General features: G+C 46.6%; 1 protein-coding gene across 1 annotated transcript in view; it reads left to right on the top strand.

Moving 5' to 3' along the window:
- The window catches only part of LOC137416542 (fibrillin-2-like), a 96,255-nt gene extending 79,091 nt beyond the window's left edge, over nt 1–17,164 (top strand). The window contains exons 41-43 of the mRNA XM_078781561.1: nt 8,866–9,097; nt 10,040–10,223; nt 15,634–17,164. Coding sequence (XP_078637687.1) covers nt 8,866–9,097; nt 10,040–10,223; nt 15,634–16,008 — 791 coding nt within the window. The 3' untranslated portion in view covers nt 16,009–17,164. The remainder of the gene's footprint in view (nt 1–8,865; nt 9,098–10,039; nt 10,224–15,633) is intronic.
- The last annotated feature ends 405 nt before the right edge of the window (nt 17,165–17,569 follow it).

Raw genomic sequence — 17,569 nt, 5'->3', positions numbered from 1 at the left:
ATTGAAGAGAGTGAGGGAGTTTGTTCCAGAGGTGGGAGAAAAGAGGAATGAAAGAGTGAAGGTGAATAGAGAGTCCTGATTTTGGCAGTTTAACCATAAGAGGGTTGCTGGTAGATCTTGAGCGACCTGTAGGAATATTTGGGGGTCAGAGCACAGACAGAGCTGGGGAGCTAGGTCGGAGAGGAGTCGGTAGAAGACAGAAAGACCACCAACCTGCCGGCGGTGAGTGAGTGAAAGGCCCACGGAGTTAGCTTCATCGCAGGAGATTCCAATGATTCTGAAAGCTTTGGTTTCAACAGTGTGAAGACGAGCTAGGTGTGAGGCAGGAGCACCAGCCCAGAGGGGAGAGCAGTATTCCATTGAGCTGCAGATGAAAGCCTTGTATGTGGTGAGGAGCTCAGGTGTGCCAAGGAAGGACTTCACACGACGGAGGATGCCCAGTCGGCGACTGACTTTGGAGGCCATCTTGGAAATATGGTTTTCCCAGGAAAGATCATGGCAGATAGTGAGACCCAAAAACTTGAGTGACAGAACTTCTTGGAGAGGATTGTTCAGAAAGTTGATGGGAGGGTTGTCCGGTTGGTCATTTCGGAGAGACATAGTAAGAGTGTGAGATTTGTCAGGATTGAAAGACATGTTCCACTTGTTTGACCAGTCTGTGATTTTGTCCAGGTCTGCAAAGAGTGAGGAGGCTGCAGACTGCTGATCTGAGGGATGAGGAATGGAGCGGCAGAGAGTGGAGTCATCAGCAAAGAGATAGAGAGGATTTTCCAGAGAGTCGGATAGATCATTGGTGAAGACCAGAAAATACACAGGGCCCAGAACACTGCATTGGGGAACTCCAGCCTGAACAGGAAGGGGAGATGAGAGAAATCCATTCAGGGCCACACGTTGACTACGACCAGAGAGCAAGTCTGCAAGCCATGCGTGGAGATTTCCATGGATACCATAGGAGGAGAGTTTTGTGAGGAGAGCGGGGTGTAAGTGCGTATCGAAGGCACGTGATATGTCAAGGGAGACAGCTCTGATTTCCTGTTTGGCATTGAGGACCTCCATCCATTGTGAGACAGCAGAAGCAGCATGTCCAGAGTAGAATGACTTGGTCTGAATCCAAATTGATGATCAGATATCAAGCCATTGGAGGAGAGGAAGGATTTGATGTCAGAAGCGATGATTGATTCCATGACCTTGCTGATTATTGGGAGCAGGCTGATTGGTCTGTAGTTGCAAGGATCTGTTTTCGCCACTTATTGAATATCCATAAATAAACCTCCATAAATGACCACTTACAAGTTGTCATTTATGGAGATGAGGAACGGCACTGCACCCAAGACACTACATTGTGTGACTCCAGCCTCCACTGGGATACAAAAGTGTTTCATTGATAGAAACCTGTTGACTGTGCGAGTGGAGGAAGTCAAAAAGGCAGTTATGAAGGCAGCTCATTCGTCACAGGTGGAGAGCTTGGCAAGCAGAGCATGAGAACACCAGACAGTGTCAAATACCCAAAATATCTCTGCTACCCCAAATGAGCCCATTCCCAATCACTCTCTTTTTCCAGCTCGTCCATGAGCCTCGATCATGTGTACAAAAACAATGTCCAGGGATAAGGTCCAAACTTGGTCTGTGACATTTAGGACCTCCAACCATTGCTGAGAGAAGAGCAGCAGCACATTCAGAGTTGTGACCTGGGACGGAATCCAAAATGATGGTCTGTTTGCACCTTTTCTTGTGAATGGGAGTGATCTTAGCTGACTTCCAAGTAAAGCAGATGGGAAGAGACACTGGTATATTCAGTGTGCTGTCTATCTTTACAATGTTTGTAATCCGGATCGGATAGTATTCGTAAGATGTAAAATTATAGATCCCTTGTGCTGAATTAATTTTAATATCTCAGTGAAGGATATCAGCAAATCACGACAAAATAAAAAACCTACCTCCTACTGTTCTTTCTTGCCTGTTTGTAAGTTTTGTGTGTGGTGCATTCAAAAAGTCCTGCAAATGACATATTCAAATAGTCAGAGTTGCACAAATATCTGTTTATTACCGATTATATATCCCCATATTCTGATAAATAAATAAATAACTTTGGCATGCCTTGGACTATTGTGAGTATCTCAACTTTTTGAATGTCCCACCGACATTGGGATTTATGCTGACCCTTTTGCTTTAACACAATGGATGCTTTGTTTTGGTCAGTGCTGTCCATTGTACTCGTGAGGTTGGGTGGTTTGAGAAGCAAGTGATTTTGGGCCTTGCAGGCTTGTTGAGCCCGGCGCTGCAAGAAACCTCCTTTGAGGGTGTTATAGAACAGGGATGCTTGAATTTCATCGATCGTCAACAAGCACAAGCAATTCTGTGTACCGCTGTAGATCAGGGCAGGGTGTCCGTGCACATTGAGGGGCGAGTGGGATGAGGGAGCAGGACAGCTTAGAGGCACGCACTCTTTTCCTTTGACCTGTCTCACATCGTTTTGAATCTCGGCCCAGCATTAAACTATCGCCCTGGTGTTTTACAGTCAGGGTGAGGCATTAGTGTGTGTGTGCCATCCAACAGAGTGATGTTAAACCCCAACACCTGTCTGCCAGTACTAGTCATTGGTGGGTGTTAAAGATCCCATGCTGCCTTTCGTTAAGAGTAGGCCTGTTGTCACCAGCACTCTGAAACAATTCCAAACTCCAGCCCTGACTGACTGCTTGGAAGGCAACTACACGCCATCCAGCATAACCCACGCCATGCTTCAGCAGCACCAAAAAAAAAAAAAAACACCTTTAGAGGCCATTTTTCCCCGCAAGCGGGGGTTGGCCTTTTTCGGGAACCGTGGTTGTTGTTGTTTTTCGGTCCCCCTTTTGAAGCAATGTTTTACGGCCGGATGCCCTTCCTGACGCCAACCCTTTTTGCCGCCTTTAACGACAAGCAGGGAATTACCAGTGAACTGGTACTCAATTTGCCGACCTCGGAAGGATGACAGGCTGAGTCAACCCCCCTGGCGTTAACCGACAGAAGTTAAACCCGGTGGAATTCACACAGCAACTGATGATGACTTTACTGCTCTAGTATGCTCGAACAAGTTTTTGCATTGAAGTTCAATGGTTAACCAACCCTGGTGATGCAAGTAATGATATTTTGTACAGAGGTCAATGTTCGAATAGGCAGTGTAGACATGGAGGTGATTAAAAACATACTTTACCCTCACTGTTGCATGGTTCACCCTCACCAAACCTGTTGTGATTGCATCTCAAAGACGATCCATCTAAGGTTAAGTGCAATTGTCAAAGCCGTGTATGACTTCCTCTTTTGAAAATATACTGTGAGATCTTGAACATCCACGAGCACGAGTGGGCAGGCGGAATAGGCCGCTGAACCCGGCCTACAAAGGAAAGTGTACGCAATGATGCAATGCATTGCCTGCGAAGCACCAGGAAGCTGTAGCTTCGATTCGGGTTCCAAATCCACCAGAAATTGAACCCAGACCAATGAATAACAAGACCACACACAACAACTAAACGTTATCGTCTTTGAGTTCGACTGTTAGAGTAAAGAGAGTGAAGGCTGTTTGTACCTTGTATTCAAAATTTCGACATATCGTTGAGCTGAGAGGATATCTCGGTGGTAGTGTACTCATGGTAGGGCTGTCCTATCTGGATTTGATCCCAGGCACGGCTGTAAACGGTCTTCCTGGTGCTTTACAGGCAGAGTGTTGCAACAATGAGCTGTTCATTGGAAGGGGTGTCAGGATTTGTGGCCCGTCTGGTAGCATTCAGGACCTTTTGAATGGCCATCGTGTCTGCTAGCAATGGCATCCCACATCACCTCTTACAAAGGATTGGCCACCGCCCACCGTGTTTGATCTTCTTCTTCTTTCACGGCCCCAATTATTCCCACTTTGTGTGCTCGGCCATGGAACATATTCGTCCAGGTTTTGACGAACTTTATAGCCGGGGCTGACGTTCGATTTGAAGTTGGTAGAAATTTGGAATTCGTTCAGAGTGTCGACGATAGCTCATGTACACTTCCTAAAAGACACCGTGGGATCTTTACCGTCCAACGACTGCTGCGCTCGCACGTGGTACACCCAGCTTAACATCCATCTGAGGGATGGTGCATCTTGCAATGCAACGCCCTTGCTGCGAAACACAAAATCCGTTCGTTTATCATCAATCGAACCGAGACTAAGGTCAAAGGTAAATATGCTACCTCTGCACTATCCTGTCAAACACGAATGTAATGGAGGTAATAATCACAAATCAGTTAATCTGTCAAGTTAGCCAGACCCTGAAATTCTTAAGAACAGAATTATGTGTTTGTCGAAGCATTGAATAAAGTGCAATATTGTGAATAATTTTTAAGGCAACTTATAAAGATGCTTTCCAAGCAAGGCAGTCACACAAAAGCCTTTTTATAAAATGTATGGGGGTAAAAATTGAAAACTATGGATGCAGAGTGGTGGTGTTGTGTGCAGTCTGGATCGGATCCAGTCGAGGGAAAGGTAATGGAGTCATGCCAAACCAAGCCAGCGTATTCGCTCTTTCTTTGGGTCGTAGCCTTAGAAACATTGCAGTTGCAATAAAAAAAATCTTCAACTGCTTCTTGCTGTCGGCATGCTGGCCTTGGTCAGTCCGTGATTGGATTCCTACCCTGGCCGAATCATACCATGCATGGTCTTCAAAAAATGGGACATGCTACTTCCTCGCTTGATGTTTGGCATTCTGAGGATAAAGCATGGACAAACCTAGTGGGTTGGCATGCCATTTGTGCATGGTGGGGTGCGGGCGGGGTGGGAGATTCCACGCTCCAAACTCTCCACCCCCATCCAATTTCTTCGGACTACGGAGAGAAAGGCAAAGTCACAATATGGCATCGCATCGCAAGCACTAAAATTGCAAAGGGAAGTTAGGTCACTTCTCCCAAAGGTCACCAGATGTATTTGTCTGGCCACGTCCAGTGTTGTTTAATGTCTCTGCATATACAGTGCATTCAGAAAGTATTCAGACCCCTTCACTTTTTTCACATTTTGTTATGTTGCAGCCTTTTGCTGAAATCGTATAAATTCATTTTTCCCTCATCAATCTACACTCAATACCCCATAATGACAAAGAGAAAACAGGATTTTAGAAAGTTTTGCAAATTTATTAAAAAGAAAAAAACTGAAATATCACATTGACATAAGTATTCAGACCCTTTGCTATGACACTTGAAATTTAGCTCAGGTGCCTCCCATTTCTCTTGATCATCTTTGAAATGTTTCTACACCTTGATTGAAGACCACCTGTGGTAAATTCAATTGATTGGACATGATTTGGAAAGGCACACACCTGTCTATATAAGGTCTCACAGCTGACAATGCATATCAGAGCAAAAACCAAGCCATGAGGTCGAAGGAACTGCCTGCAGAGCTCAGAGACAGGATTGTGTCGAGGCACAGATCTGGGGAAGCCTACAAAAAAAATTATGCGACATTGAAGGTTCCCAAGAGCACAGTGGCCTCCATAATTCTTAAATGGAAGAAGATTGGAACAACCAGGACTCTTCCTAGAGCTGGCCGCCCGGCCAAACTGAGCAATCGGGGGAGAAGGGCCTTGGTAAGAGAGGTGACCAAGAACCCGATGGTCACTCTGGCTGAGGTCTAGAGATCCTGTGTGGAGATGGGAGAAACTTCCAAAAGGACAACCATCACTGCAACACTCCACCGATCTGGGCTTCATGGCAGAGTGGCCAGACGGAAGCCTCTCCTCAGTGAAAGACACATGAAAGCCCACTTGGTGTTTGCAAAAAAGCACCTAAAGGACTCTCAGACTGTGAGAAATAAGATTCTGTGGGCTTTCATGTGTCTTGCGACACACAGGGAATTACCAGTGAAATGGTACTCAATTTGCTGACCTTGGAAGGATGACAGGCTGAGTCAACCCCCCTGGTGTTAATTCAGCGATCGACCGGGATTCTAACCCAGGATCCTCGGATCCCAAGCTGGCACCCCAACCGCTCTGCCAACACCAGGCACACGCACACACACATTGAATGAATGAATGAATGATCGTTTTGAGGCCATTTTTCCCCGCTAAAGCGGGGGTTGGCCTTGCGGGCCCCATGACAATCATGGTTCCCTGTTTGAGGCAATGTTTTTATGGCCAGATGCCCTTCCTGACGCCAACCCTTGGTCGCCTCTTACGGTGCGCAGGGATACGGTGTACCTATTCTAAACCGGGGTACACACCGAGATCATTCATCCCAGCAAGCTGGTACTCAATTTGCCGACCTCGGAAGAATGACAGGCTGAGGCATCCCCCCTGGTGTTAATTCAGTGATCGATCGGGATTCGAACCCAGGATCCTCGGATCCCAAGCCGGCATCCTAACCGCTAAGCCAACACACACATATCATATCATCATATATATATATAAAACACAGTTTGTGTGTGTGTGTGTAATGTTACCGATAGACTCCTAAACGGAGAGGCTCACGTGCTTGATATTTGGCATAGACATGGCCATTGAGCCTGGGAAGGACAGGGCCTACCTCAAAATATTTGACGAGATCCATATTTTTTATTCATATTTACCTCAGCGCATTTCAGCGAGGAACATTATACACGGAATCTCAGCCAGTGCCAGAGCAGCTCGCTGATTCACTCAGAGCGATCACGTGATGTTCCATCCCCGCCGCCAGACCATTGAACTGAAAATATATAGAATGACCATTGCCATTCACACCACATAGGTGGAGATGCAGCTACCGGGCGCCATCTTGGTTGGCACTCGATGCTGCGCGATGGTGATTTCCGTCACGCGTTTGCACGCAATTCGGAGCGAAAAGCGATTGCGTTTTTTCACCTTTTGTACGATCGTGTTTTGTGTCGATTTTGTGCGATATTAATTAAACATCTTTGAAACAGCTGTGAAACGTCTTTCCACAACCCTTCCGTAACCGATTGGAGCAGTTTATTGCCACATAAAATGGCATTTTAACATTTGTCTGGCTTTTAAAATCTGGGACACGTTCAAAACAAACGTGATCCGCAAAGCGAGTTGGTCGAGTCGTGCTAACCAAGATGGCGACACGGCGGCTTCACTTTTCACGGAGTATGAGCGTTCTATATATTTTCAATTCAGTGCATAGACATGGCCATTGGGCCTTCACGGTGTAATTTGTGCGAGGCTTTTGTCCGAGTGAGCTTGAGTTGAGAGGGCGAATGTACGGGTTGGGAATGTACGGGTCTCCCTTCCCCCGCCTGGCAACGCCGGTACTGGAGGGCGTCACAGGATCGGTGAGTCTCCAAAATCCGCTTCGTGCTGTTGTTGCGAAGATGCAGGACGATGTCGCGATTGTTGTGCTGCTCTCCTACCATGAGAACTGCAACGTCATTGTTGACTGGCCCTCCCCTTCCTCCCCTCCCCTTCCCCCTCCCCCTTCCTCCCCTCCCCTTCCCCCTCCCCCTACGCTTCCCCCTCCCCCTACGCTTCCCCCTCCCCCATCCCCTTCCCCCCTCCCCTCCCCTTCCCTCCTCCCCATCCCCTCCCTCCTCCCCATCCCCTCCCCCTCCCTTTCCCCCCTCCCCCTCCCTTTCCCCCCTCCCCCTCCCTTCCCCCCCTCCCCCTACCCTTCCCCCTCCCCTTCCCCCCTCCCCTTACCCCCTCCCCTTCCCCCCTCCCCCTCCCCCCTCCCCCTCCCCCTCCCCCTCCCCCTCCCCCCCTCCCCTTCCCCCCTCCCCCCCTCCCCTTCCCCCCCCCCCCTCCCCTTCCCCCTCCCCCCCTCCCCTTCCCCCTCCCCCCCTCCCCTTCCCCCCTCCCCTCCCCCTCCCCTTCCCCCCTCCCCTTTCCCCATCCCCTCCCCCTCCCCTTCCCCCATCCCCTCCCCCTCCCCCTCCCCCTCCTCTTCCCCCCTCCCCCTCCTCTTCCCCCCTCCCCCTCCTCTTCCCCCCTCCCCCTCCTCTTCCCCCCCTCCCCTCCACTCCTCCCCCCTCCCCTCCCCCTCCCTTTCCCCTTCCCTCCCCTCCCCCTCCCTTTCCCTCCCCTCCCCTCCCTTTCCCTCCCCTCCCCCTCCCTTTCCCCCCTCCCCCTACCCTTCCCCCTCCCCCCTATCCCTCCCCCTACCCTTCCCCCTCCCCTCTATCCCTCCCCCTCCCCTCCCCCTCCCTTTCCCTCCCCTCCCCCTCCCTTTCCCTCCCCTCTCCCTCCCTTGCCCCCCCTCCCCCTACCCTTCCCCGTCCCCCCTATCCCTCCCCCCTCCCCCTCCCCCCCTCCCCCTCCCCCATATCCCTCCCCTTCCCCCTCCCCTCCCCCGCCCGGCAATGCCGGGTACTTCTGCTAGTATATATATATGATCTGTGAAGCAGATCGTACATTAATTAGCATTGGCACCTATTTAAAAAAATAAAATAAAGAATTCAGTATTAACCGGAAATAGTGCGTTTTTTCCAGGTTTCATTTGTGTTTTCATTTAAAGAAATCACTACATTAAAACTACCTGAAAAGGTGACTTAGAAATACCTCAAGCAGACGTGCCATACCAAGCAGGAAATGGCATGTAAACATTTTTAGCACAACTTCTACCAGCAAGAGCACTTGCACAGTATTTAACCGAGTTGAGAAAATAACAGCCTTGCTCGACTTCGTAAAATCAACAATATAATGAACCTTTAAATATAACTAAGTATGAGGGGTTAGAGTGCCTTGATTGCAGTGCCTCTCACCTTTGACCTAGCTGTGTAAATGGAAGACCAAAAGTGATTAATGATTACTTGTCATGTGGCTAAAACTCATTGATCACTACAACACCATTTTTAACGTTTAACTTGAGAGCTAGATCCTGCAGAAACACCACCTTTGTGACTCCTCGGTCTTGTTCCCACCTATCTCTTTACGACAGATGACAACGAATGCTCAAACCCACAGGCCTGTGGTTCTGCTTCCTGCTTCAACACGCTTGGAGGGTACAAGTGCGTCTGCCCTTCAGGATTCTCATTCGATGAGTTTATGGGCGGCTGTGATGATGTCAACGAGTGCTCGATGGCCGAAGCTCCGTGTAGCTTTGGATGTGCAAACACAAAAGGAGGCTATCAGTGTGGTTGCCCATCTGGTTTCCTTCGTGCCGGCCAGGGGTGGGTATTCCGCATCTAATCTTCCCATCCATCACCCCTGTCCTGAAACTCTTGACCTTTATCAATTGCTGACTCTCGTTCCGCTACTGATCATGGTTATATCAACACACATTGTTAAAGTTTGGCAACTACATAAATTGACCTGAATGAGAGATGATCTGGCCTCTGGAATTGTGCTTTCCAGAAAAGACAGTAGATATTTTCGAAGGAAATGAATTAACAGACCAAAATATGATGATAGGAATACCAATAAATTCCAGGTGGGGTGATCGGTTTGTGCTGAAAATATTTCCCCCCACAATGACTATGTACAGTACACACAACATCCGGACATCTAATGTCCGGACTCCATCATTGTTGAGTCATCCAAGGGGTTATCTACTCAATATAACTATCCAATATAGTCTGGCCTACAGGTAACACCACTCCATGCTAGGATATCTAATTGTATGATTAAAGCTTAGATACTTGTAAAAGAAGACACAGAGAATGCAGAAATATAATGATCAAGAATCACATGATGTTTGCATCCACAGAGGAGGTGATTCAATTAAATATGGAGGCAGTGCTAGAGACCACTATCCTAAAGTATTGTGGCTGATGTCAAGTGTCACCATCAAATGTAGAAAAGACCTAACAGCCCCCATCCCCACCCTGCAATCTCTACCCTTTTTATTGTCTACCTGTCTTATCCCTCTCTGTCTAATTAAACCCTTACCTTTTCATTACATATCTGCCTGTTTTGCTATATCCTACTTGTTAGTGCATTGATATCTCATCCTCCCTTGTCCAGCTTTTCCATGAGCCTCGAACCTCAAATAAAATAGACCTTCTGAACTCTTGCTTAAGAGTCTTTTCCTTTCAAACTCTTCTCATGTTTTCTCTTTTTTGTGTGACTCATCTTTTTGTCCATCTCTAACTCTACTCTTCTCATCATTTCAGACACTGTGTCAGCAGCCTGGGCTTTGGCACCGACGCACCTCTTGTTTCAACATTTGGTGACGAAGGGGTCACTGATGATCACGAGGACATTCTTTCCCCTGACACCTGTTACGAGTGCCAGCTGAATGGCTATGACGCGGGCAGAAGACGTCGCAGTGCTCATCACAACCACACTGCACAAAAGGTGTGTGAATAAGTCGGTGCTTATTAGATTGACAGTTTTCACCTGTAGTTGTTTGGGAATTGTGGGTAAGAATATGGGCCATTGAGGGAATGCAATTCGGAATGACTATTTGTATCTACAAATACAGTGCCTTCAGAAAGTATTCACACCCCTTGACTTTTTTCACATTTTGTTGTGTTACAACCTGAATTTAAAATGGATTAAATTGTTATTTTTTGTCACTGATCTACACATAATACCCCATAATGTCAGTGGAATTAATTTATTTATTTATTTAGAATTTTTTACAAATTAATTAAAAATAAAAAGCTGACATGTCTGGAGTCAATAAGTATTCAACCCCTTTGCTATGACACCCCAAATTGAGCTCAGGTGCATCCAATTTCCTTTGATCATCCTTGAAATGTCTCTACAACTTGATTAGAGTCCACCTGTGGTTAATTCAATTAATTGGACATGATTTAGAAAGAAACACACCTTTCTATATAAGGTCCAAGGAACTGTCCGTAGAACTCCGAGATAGAATTGCGAGAAGGCATAGATCTGGGGAAGGGTATAAAACAATTCCTAGAGCGTTGAAAGTTTCCAAGACCACAGTGAGTTCCAGCAATAGGAAATTGAGAGAATATGGAACTACCCAGACTCCTCCTAGAGCTGGCCGTCCGACAATACTGAGCAACCAGGCAAGAAGGACCTTGGTCAGGGAGGTGACCAAGAACCCCAATGACCACTGTGACAGAAATACAGAGTTCCTTGGCTGAGTTGGGAGAACCTGCCTGCCGGAAGAACAACATTCTCTGCAGCACTTCACAAATCTACACTTTATGGGAGAGTGGCCAGACGGAAGCCACTCCTGAGCAAAAGGCAAATGACAGCACGTCTGGAGTTCGCAAATAGGCACGTGAAAGACTGAGAGCATGAGGCAAAAGATTCTGTGGTCTCATGAGACATTAATTGAACTACTTGGCCTGAATGCAAAGTGCTACATCTGATGGAAACAGAGCTCAGCTCATCACACATCTAACAACATACTTACTGTGAAGCATGGTAGTGGCAGCATCATGCTATGGAGATGCTGTTCAGTGGTAAGGACTGGGAGACTTCTAAGGATAGAGAGAACAATGAATGGAGTCAAATACAGGCAAATCCTTAAGGAGAACCTACTTCAGAGTGCAAAAGACCTTAGACTGTGGCGAAGATTTACGTTTCAACAGGATAATGACCCCAAGCAAATAGCCAAAGCAACATTGGAGTGGTTTCAGAACAAGAACGTGAACGTCCTTGAGTGGCCCAGGCAAAGCCCAGACTTGAATCCCATTGAGAATTTGTGGAAAGACTTGAAGATTTCTGTTCACTGACTCTCCCCATCCAACTTGACAGAGCTTGAGCAAATCTGCAATGAAGAATGGGAGAAACTCCCCAAATCCAGATGAGCAAAGCTGATACATACATACCCAAGAAGACTTGAAGCCATAATCGCTGCCAAAGGCACTTCTACAAAGTATTGACTCAGGTTGCTGATTACTTAATGTAGATTATTAAATTGATAGATGTGGGAAAATATGTAAATTCGATTTTTCTGCATTTCATTTTTTATTATTTTGTGAAAATTTCTAAAAAACAAAATTCTACTTTGACATTATGAGGTATTTTGTGTAGATCAGTGACAAAAAAATCTCAATTTAAACCATTTTAAATTCATGTTGTGAATAATATGAATGAATAATGAATAATGTGAATAATATGAATAATATTGTTACAGACGCGGTTGTGGATGTTGGTTTACCGAGCGGTTTGGTATGACCGCGTCTGCACGTTTACCCGATTATACTCGAACGTTTGCCGAGTCGCGCTACGCTAAATCAATTGAGGAAAAGGACACAACGGCTGGGTTAAAATGACACGACACCAAGGGTTCAGTTCTCAAGACCTCCGGAGGAGGTTATAATATTGCGGAAGGTCAGATTACAGGGATGAGAGAGACAGCATAGTAAGGTAGGCACTTAATTACGGTCTTATAGTAGCCCCGACAGACGACAGATAAACAGGACAAAACTGACTCACACGGGGATTGATGGCAAGGAAAGCGGGTAGTCGATGGCTCAAGGTGCACCTTGGCTCAGGGACAGAATCGATCCGGTCCGGTCCAGTAGATGCGGGGAGGTCGCTCAGCGCTCGGAGGTCGCGACTTGTCTGTTCAAGCTGGGGGCGCATCTGACCTCACGTCCGGTAAGTGGCTGCGCATATCCGGCGGGGAGTGACACGCCCTCGGCTAGTTAGCTCCGCCCCAGATGGAATCGGTCCGCCCTTCTTATTGGGTGCGGGGGGGTTACCGGGCTCCGCCCTTGACGAGGAGCTGACAGGCAGCCCCTTCGTGGTAACCCCGTCGGCACACATGGGTAATGGCGGCTAACCGAGCCGGAGTGAGGACGCACACTCCCCGCGCGCTGTTGTGGTAGTTGTTGTTGTAGTTGTGGTTGTAGTTGTTGTTGTTGTTGTTGTTGTTGCATGGGGAAGATGGGAGGAGGTATGGGGAGGTCCTAAACTCACTACTGGTGCCATACGATCACATTCTGGTGCAACGAAGAGTCAGAATTAATGGAAACGAGTCCTTAACTGACATAGACTAAGAATAACTAGCAAGATGTCCGAAAGTTGTCTACGTGAGATGCGGTGGACCTGGGCACGACATTTAATGGGGGAAAAAGGGGAAGGTCGGTTCTACAGAGTGTTATTTACAGGCAATGGGACTAGGGAATGGGGGATTGGGGATAGTTGGGGAGTATTGGGGAAATAGGGGAATATTTACAAGCGGATATGGAGGCCAAATGCCATATCCGCAACAATATGAATGAATAAATGTAGTAACACAACAAAATGTGAAAAAAGTCAAAGGGGTGTGAATACTTTCTGAAGGCACTGTATGTGGGAAAAGTAGGAATCCATAGACTACTTTAAGATTAAGTGATTGGATCAATATCCCAGTTCAAGAAACAGGCTGTTATGGTTGGTTTATAGCATTGTTTCTAATTACATTAAAATTGTATTGAGCATACATATTGTACAAAGGCAAATTAATAAATCAGGACAAAAGTTGAGGCCAGTAATATATATTTTGCATGGTACATACACTACATGACCAAAAGTATGCGGACACCCCTTCTAATTAGTGGATTCAGCTGTTTCAGCCACACCTATTGCTGACCGATATATATAATCAAGCACACAGCCATGCAATCTCCATAGACAAACATTGGCAGTAGAACGGGCCGTACTGAAGAGCTCAGTGACTTTCAACGTGGCACCGTCATAGGATGCCACCTTTCCAACAAGTCAGTTCGTCAAATTTCTGCCCTGCTAGAGCTGTCCCGGTCAACTGTAAGTGCTGGTATTGTGAAGTGGAAACGTCTAGGAGCAACAACAGCTCAGCAGCGAAGTGGTAGGAACACAAGCTCACAGAACGGTACCACCGAGTACTGAAGCGCGTAGCGTCTGAAAATCATCTGTCCTCGGTTGCAACACTCACTACCAAGTTCCAAACTGCCTCTGGAAGCAACGTCAGCACAACAACTGTTCGTCGGGAACTTCATGAAGTGGGATTCCATGGCTGAGCATCTGCACATAAGCCTAAGATCACCATGCACAATGCCAGCGTCAGCTGGAGTGGTGTAAAGCTCGCCGCCATTGGACTCTGGAGCAGTGGAAACACGTTTTCTGGAGTGATGTATCCCGCTTCACCATCTGGCAGTCCGGCGGACGAATCTGGGTTTGGCGGATGCTAGGAGAACGCTACCTGCCCGAATGCATAGTGCCAACTGTAAAGTTTGGTGGAGGAGGAATAATGGTCTGGGGCTGTTTTTCATGGTTCGGGCTGGGCCCCTTCGTTCCAGTGAAAGGAAATCTTAACGCTACAGCATACAATGACATTCTAGCCGATTGTGTGCTTCCACCTTTGTGGCAACAGTTTGGGAAAGGCCCTTTTCTGTTTCAGCACCCTGTGCACTAAGCGAGGTCCATACAGAAATGGTTTGTCGAGCTCAGTGTGGAAGACCCCGACTGTCCTGCACAGAGCCCTGACCTCAACCCCATCGTACACCATTGGGATGAATTGGAACACCGACTGTGAGCCAGGCCTAATCCCCCAACATCAGTGCCCGACCTCACGAATGTTCTTGTGGCTGAATGGAAGCAAATCCCCGCAGCAATGTTCCAACATCTAGTGGAAAGCCTTCCCAGAAGAGTGGAGGATGTTATAGCAGCAAAGGGGGGGACCAACTCCATGTTAATGCCCATGATTTTGGAATGATATGTTAGATGTTTGGGTGTCCACATACTTTTGGTCATGTAGTGTATCATAAATGGCTTCCTGAACCACTGTCACCGCTAACGAAGCTGAATCGTAAGGAGGACAAACAGGCTAACAGAGAAACATGAGCTTGAAAGTATGGTACAGAGACAGTGCTGAAAATCCCGCAAACACAGAAAGAAGACTTTTTTTGTAGAGGCTCGTGGAGGAGCTCGAGCATATAGAATGGACCAGGACGTAATAAAACGAAAAGTAGAAACAAAGGGGGAAACACACTAACATCAGGGATGATGGACAAAATAGAGGGAGACTTGGACAAATAATGGATGTGTGATAAAATGAGAGCTAGAGGAGGATCCACGGGGTAGACAAGATGGATAGAGCTGCAAATTATCGGGAAGAAAAAGCTGGACACCTGTAAAGAGTTGGGTTTGGGGAAGGTTAAAGACAGAATGTGCACATCAACTAACTGAGGCCTTTGCAAGTAGACCAGACACTAACAGTGGCACAATGCAGCACAACAAAGTACGGTTAAACATGGAAAATTGGACGAAAACACAAACAGCAACATAGGGAAGAAAAGATAAAAGAGAGACATAACTGATATGGTCTGGAAAACAGCTTTGATGAACGGGAAGGAGGAATCGCATAACCAAAAGTCCAACATGCTCAGACCCAAAACCGGAAGACGTGAAAAATAGATTGATAACACATGTTTCTGTTAAACTGTATAACTAGTCATACCCACTTCTTCTGGTAGCAAAAGGATTTGTTTTCAGAATTTGCATTGTTACCCTACCCATAATACCCCCTTCACAAGTCATATCCCCATAATTGCGGATTGTGTATTGGGGGGGTTGGGGGGTGGGGGGTGGAAGTGAGATTTAATGCTCATGATCTGACCCTGGATACCTCAAGCACGAATTTAAAATTTTGTGGAGGTCCGCAACACTGTTTTTGATTATATAAGGAACAGACATACAGACATTGCCTTGTTTTATATTGTAGGATTTCTCCTTACTATGCCTTCTTTCCTCCTCCCCCACATCTTCTCCATTCCATGTGCTTTTATCTCCATATTTTGCTTCTTTTTTGCCTCTACAGAAAATATCCAGGCAGGCCAGTTTGGATCTGGACTGGCCATTACATGTACGGCTCAACGTCAGCACCTTTGGCCCTCATACGCGTATCCTACAGTTCACACCAGCTCTTTCTGCCCTAAAGCACCACATCCGATATGGCATCACAGATGGAAACAGCCTCGGCTTGTTCCGTTTACACCATCACAACGGCGTGAGCACGCTGACCAGCAAACGGCGAGGCCAAGCACGCCCAGGAGTGTACCATCTCAAACTTATCGCCATTCCAGCCTTCCGCCGGGAGGAGTTGAGGAAGCTCAATGCCAAGCATGAGACAAACTACCTCGATGGAGAGCGAGGAAACACGTTGCATCTCACCCTGCTGCTGGAACTAGTCTAGTGACATCCAATACAACATCGCACGCTCACACGCACCGTCGTACCCGGTCATCACACAAACATCATTCGTCCATCACTTCTGTGGGCCTCGCACTGTTTTTTCTTTCTTCCTCGCCCTTCTTGCCACTCAGCCTACTGGGGACTTTGCATCCCATGTCAGCTTGCCACCAACTACTTCCTCAAGTGGGGTACGCACAAAACTCAGTATGCAATGCAAATAGTTGGTGGTAATGGGAAACCGCAAAAAGTCAGGGTAGGTTTGCACAATGCATCAAAGGGCACTCGTATCCTCAATGTCTGTGTCTGTACGAACACAGCCACATAGATTGCGTTAATCATGTCTTCACACGTATCAAAGCAGTAGCCGGTGCTGATTTCTAAGTTTGGACCAAAACTTGACAGTCACACTCACTGATTGTAGTCAACAATTCCACTCAAATACTGGGAGAGAGAAAAGCTACTGTGACTTTTAAACTCCTCAAGGCTGATGGACTGCATTGTCCTACTTTTTATATGCTACTTATTTTTAATACATTGAAGTAGTTGGTATTCAGTAAACACTTTTATTTTAAATCATGTAAAAAATGGAAGAAAAAAACCTGTAATGGTGGCTAGTTTGAATTTATTAATCATATTGTTTCTCTTCTTCTTCTCATTCTTCTTCATATTCTTCCTCTCTCACTCTCTTTCTCTTACTCGCTCTCCATCTCCTATCTCACTCCCCATCTCCGATCTTGTTCTCCATTTCCTCTCATCGATCTCCCCATCTCCTTGATCTCCCCCATCTCCATCTCCCCTCGCGCTCTCTCCACTAATCTCTCCCCCTTCTTCCCTCCTTATCAATTTCCAGCCATTTCAACTCCCCCACTTTGTTAGTTCTCCCCTTCTATGAGACAGCGATTTACGATGGTGCTAATCTAATCTAATTTATCATTCTGGTTTAGCTTGCTGTTTGGGCTCATGCAGGTTTTTCGTTATCAGGTTTAATTGCTGAGTTCTTTTTTAAAACCAAAAACTTTTTATTGTGTAAAAAATCGTGCGTGTGTCGTGAACTATTGACCCTCAAAGTGTGAGATTGCTGATGATGTCAGTCTCAGCTTTTTTTAAACTTGTATTTTGTACAATAAACGTATTTTGGTCAAAAATGTCAAAGGAAACGTCCTGTGGTATACATTTTGTCTGCTTTCAAAGTATTTTTCTTTTTTATTCATGGTATAGGCTTGTGTAAGAGCTATAGAACACAGAACATAACAAAAGGAACTTCAGGAGAAAGGGGAAATGCCAATAGCAGGGCGGAGAGAGAAATAGGCGAAAATGGACAACCATGAAGCAGATAACTATGAGGGGTAGGGAAGAACGCAAAAGGTGGCCAAGATGGATACAGAGGCCAAAGTTTGGAAGGGGTGGTGGTGGTCTAACGGAAAAGATAATGGTTTTGGATGGGGAGGGGAGAGGGGAATCAGGTGATTTGAGATGGTGGTGAACAGCTGTACTAAAGACCCGGAGGGAAGAATGAGATTGAAGAGAGTCTGGAAGTTGGTTCCACAGGCTGGAAAAAGAGG

This window comes from Myxine glutinosa, chromosome 7 (assembly GCF_964187855.1).
Source record: "Myxine glutinosa chromosome 7, kmMyxGlut1.1, whole genome shotgun sequence".
In the NCBI taxonomy this organism is placed as follows: Eukaryota; Metazoa; Chordata; class Myxini; order Myxiniformes; family Myxinidae; genus Myxine; species Myxine glutinosa.
The sequence above is the reverse complement of the archived record's forward strand: the minus strand, read 5'-3'. Positions and strand labels throughout refer to the sequence as shown.